Here is a 4,254-nt window from a genome sequence, read left to right on the forward strand (position 1 = left end):
TGAATTTCTTCTGCTGACAACAATGTAGTCATTATAAAATGGTGTATGATCCACAACCTACAACTTAGTAGTAATTTGTACTTTTTTCGAAATTTATCGCTGCTCTCTAAAAACTTGGTTTGCATTTACTTTTCCTCGCTTTCTGTAAAACCCAAATTGGGTCACTTAATCATACTAAAATCCTTGCTGACAATCCCATACAGAAATGAAAAACTTGAATATAATTTAATTTTTCAAATGAATTATATATTTTGAGAATAAAAATAAAACTTAAAATTAATCTTAAAACCTAAAAAAAAATATTTAACTACAACTAAATATACAATTTCTAAATATTTACAATAAAAAAAAACTATTAATAAAAGCCTCATAAAACAAAATAAAAAATCGAAAAAATGTATAAAATTTGTACAAAAAATAGATTAACAAACATCCGCCAAATCTTTGGTATCGCCAAGTGAAAAGTGTAAGCCCAGCTCGCACTTAATGGTGTACTGAACTGGAAACACTTTTCAATACCAGGTGGGGTAGAAATGTTGAGGAACACCGGCATAGTTCATTTTCGATGGTGAACTGAAGCTGGGGAAGTTTTGTTGCATGAAGTGGCCAGAAGCAGTGGCTCCAGCGGCGGCTGTTGTGCTGGCATGAGGAGCGAAAGGCAATTGTTGGCTGGAATATTGGTGAGCGTATTGCGAGTGATGAGCATTGTGATGAGAGTAGGAAGAGTATTGAGAGGCAGCAGCAGCGGCGGCGGCCGAATGAGGATACATGTGATGAGCCGAATTGGTTGTTGTGGCATTGGTCTGAACATTCGATTCGAGTCCTGAAGAATTCAGGGAATCCTCAGGGGATAATGGAGCCGAGGGTCTAACAGCTGTGGCTGAGGTATTTTGGGTTTGCTGCCAGCTGTTGTAATGATGTTGTTGAACAACATTGTTGGAAGTTTCCGATTTCAAGGCAGCTTGCAAATCTTCATGGCTATTGCCATTGACGGAATGAGGACCAGCACCCATAACAGCAGAAAGGCTATTGGGAGTGGGTGGCAATTGAATGTTGGAGGAACCATAGGCTGAGTTAATCGATTCACTGGGACTGTCATTGCGTGGAACAATTGGAGCGGTGGTTTCATTTTCTGCAGCATAGCTGGCATGTTGTGTTGGAACATAGGTGGCGGTGGAAGTGGCATTCATGTTCATGTTGGTACTGGCAGTGGTAGCGGAGGCGGTAGCATATTGGGCGCCATTGTTGTATAGCTGATGATGGGGTGGAGTCAAGGCAGCCGAAGCATTGGTGTTGACGACTGGTGCGGCGGCGGCAGCGGCGACAGCAGCTGTCGAGGGGTGGCCAGCATAGAAATCGTACATTTGTTGTTGATAGGCAGCAGCAGCCACCGAAGCTTCAGAGGGCATCATGGCAGCATATGGAACATGATGAGACATGGTGGGGTATGAGGAACCCATGCCAGCCATTAGAGGGACTTGACCGCCGGCAACACCGCTGTTACCACCCGAGGTGTTTTGCTTGCGCAAACGGGCACGACGGTTGCTGAACCAAACTTGGATGCGAGCTTCCGACAGGTTGGTGCGTTGAGCCAATTCCTCACGGGTATAGATGTCAGGGTATTGGGTGCGTTCAAAGGCCTTCTCCAACTCTTCCAGTTGCATGGCGGAAAATGTGGTGCGGCTGCGACGTTGTTTGCGTTTCAGGGCAATACCAGGTTCACTTTCACAATCCGAGAGGTCTTCATGGGAATTGGTGGCAGCATCGGAACCGGATGAACTCTTTTGATGTTGTTGATCATCGGAGTGTTCGGGGGCAGCATCACGGCCACGAACCAAGCGCGATATGGCCGAGACCGATGGAGCAGTGGTGCGATCGCAAATGCCATCACGAATAAGTTTATCGCGAATTTCCCACGAGAAGATGCCAGGGTTGGCACGTTTGTATTCTTCAATGCGATTTTCAATTTCGGGAGTGGTAATGCGTGGCTTGGAGCCTCCAATGACACCGGGACGAATGGATCCAGTCTCTTGGTAACGATTCAAGATCTTTGAAACGCAGCCGTGGGAGACGCGGAGCTGTCGCGAAATGACACAGGGACGGATGCCCTCAGCAGCCATTTCGACAATCTTTAGACGAATGCTGTTTGGCAAGGGACGGCCGTTGATGAAAACACCGCCCAGCTGATTTACGCGACCTTGGCCGGCATTCATGTCTGGAAATAGCAGAAAATGGGAAAATGATTTTTTTGGAAAAATGCAAGCAAAATGTTTTTCATATGCGCGTGTCATTTCCTTAGAAATTTCGCAATCATGCTGTGTCTCTCGCTCATCACTCGAAAAGACAGACAGACACCGGGGCAGGTAAGCCGTCGAATGTTTAGCACGTTCGCGTGCTTCCCGCCGGGGTGTGAGTTGCCTGTAACAATTTTGCTTTTTGGCAGATGACTTGATTTATGACACATTACACTCGAAAAAATTTCTGACTTTAGTGGCTCTGACTTTAAGAGTGATCTTAAAGAGAGTCATATTTCTCTTCGAAGAGAGGGAGAGAGAATGAGCGAGTTGGTTTGAAACCTGGATAAGGATTTCAACTTACCTTGCATAGATGGATATCCGTTAAAGAATGGTCGGTGCATGGCGGCGGCAAAGGCAGTAACGGTCATGGTTTATGTTTTTTGTTGTTGTTAAAAATCCAATCGAATGGCAATAAATTGATGTTGTTGTTCACTTTGTAATCCAAATAATGTTTGTTTTTCACAATTTGTTGTTAATGAAATTTATTTAAAATATTATTTTTTTTTTAAATTTCTTTAAATATTTTCTCTTGTTTTTTAATTCTTCTTTAAGTAAAATTGTGTTTCTTAAATTTACTTTTCTTTTCGTGTGTTTGGTTGGCTTGTGATGTTGCTTGTTTCGTGTTGTAAACCTAACTGATGTATTCGCTGATCTCGGTAGAGGATCGTTGCTTTTCTGTGAAGGCAGCGCAGCAGCAGCAATAGAAGCAACAGCTCTGTGAGAGAACTCAACGGCACACAATGAAAATAACAATACAAACAACAACAATGCATTACAAGAGAAGTCACCAACAACAATGATGTGGGCCATTCTATATTGCAGGTACACTCAGTTACAACAACTACACCACAGCCATCTCTGAAGACAACTAGTTGTGTTGTTATTGCTTGTTTCTCTTTACACCATTCACCAATCATACAGCCACTCTGTTCATGCCATCTCGCTCTCACTTGTTATTAACTGTTCGTCGGGTAGTTTATGCAAATGATTTCTTGAGGGCGTGAATTGTTAGTTTTGTAACAAGTCGAGTTGTTAGTGTTGTTGTTATGTGCGTTGCCATGTTGTTGTTGTTGCATAGTTTTGGTTTTTTTGGCGTTGTCGTTCGTCATCGCCTCATCATCGTATTTTATTATGGCTTTTCTTTGGTATTAGCAATTTTTTCTTTGGTTTATTGTTACTCAAAAAAAGTGTCCATTATTATGCCAATTAGCAGTTGTTGTTAATGTCCTTCGCGTTTTTACCGTACCGCTATCAAACAATGAATGAATGAAAAGAAGTGGTCGTAGATTACATCATGATTAGAGTTGAGGGCGAAGAATAATATATCATATTCATAATTTATGTACTCTTGTATGTACGAAAGGTGATAGGAATGCAAAACTATATTTAACAGAGGGGATAAGAAAGAAACAGCCTTGCTCAGCAAACATTCCAAGTTTCTTTAAATATCCAGAAAATCAGGTTTTATATGTTTCTAGCTGAACACGACGCGCTCAACTCCAATTAAGTTCCTATTTAGAATGAATAGAATAGCTAATATTGAGTTTCATATAAAACTAACTGACCCACTACGCGTCGCTGACCCGTCGTTTTAGTTTGTAATGATTACTTAAATTTATTTTAAAAAATGCAACATTTCAGTTTGAAAGACCTATATTTTGTAACAACAAGTAAAACAGCTGTAAATTCGGCCGGACCGAACTTGGAATACCCTCCACCATTTGGAAGTAATTTAGCAATTTTCAAAAAAAAAAAATAAATAAATAAAATCCGTCAAAGATTCTATTAAAAGCTTAAAAATACCGAATGTAGCGTTATATACGACGGCGTGGACCTGCATAGGCAACTTTTATCATAAGCCATTACAATATTCAAATGTGAAACTTGAAATAAATTCGGCGAGTTATATAGCTAAAATTATCAAAATAGGGAGGTACTATTATAAGGGGACTATACC

The 4,254-nt window shown here is 41.1% G+C and overlaps 1 protein-coding gene across 1 annotated transcript; it reads right to left on the minus strand.

The window, feature by feature from the left end:
- Positions 1-224: 224 nt before the first annotated feature.
- LOC101901780 (segmentation protein paired) lies at positions 225-2,796 on the minus strand. Its single transcript, XM_005175850.4, has 2 exons — positions 2,599-2,796; positions 225-2,215 (listed from the first exon to the last, which is right to left on the minus strand). Exons 1-2 carry the CDS (start codon positions 2,663-2,665, stop codon positions 513-515), a joined length of 1,770 nt encoding a protein of 589 aa, XP_005175907.1. The 5' UTR covers positions 2,666-2,796; the 3' UTR covers positions 225-512.
- Positions 2,797-4,254: the final 1,458 nt, after the last annotated feature.

This window comes from Musca domestica, unplaced genomic scaffold, assembly GCF_030504385.1.
Source record: "Musca domestica strain aabys unplaced genomic scaffold, Musca_domestica.polishedcontigs.V.1.1 11, whole genome shotgun sequence".
Lineage (NCBI taxonomy): Eukaryota > Metazoa > Arthropoda > Insecta > Diptera > Muscidae > Musca > Musca domestica.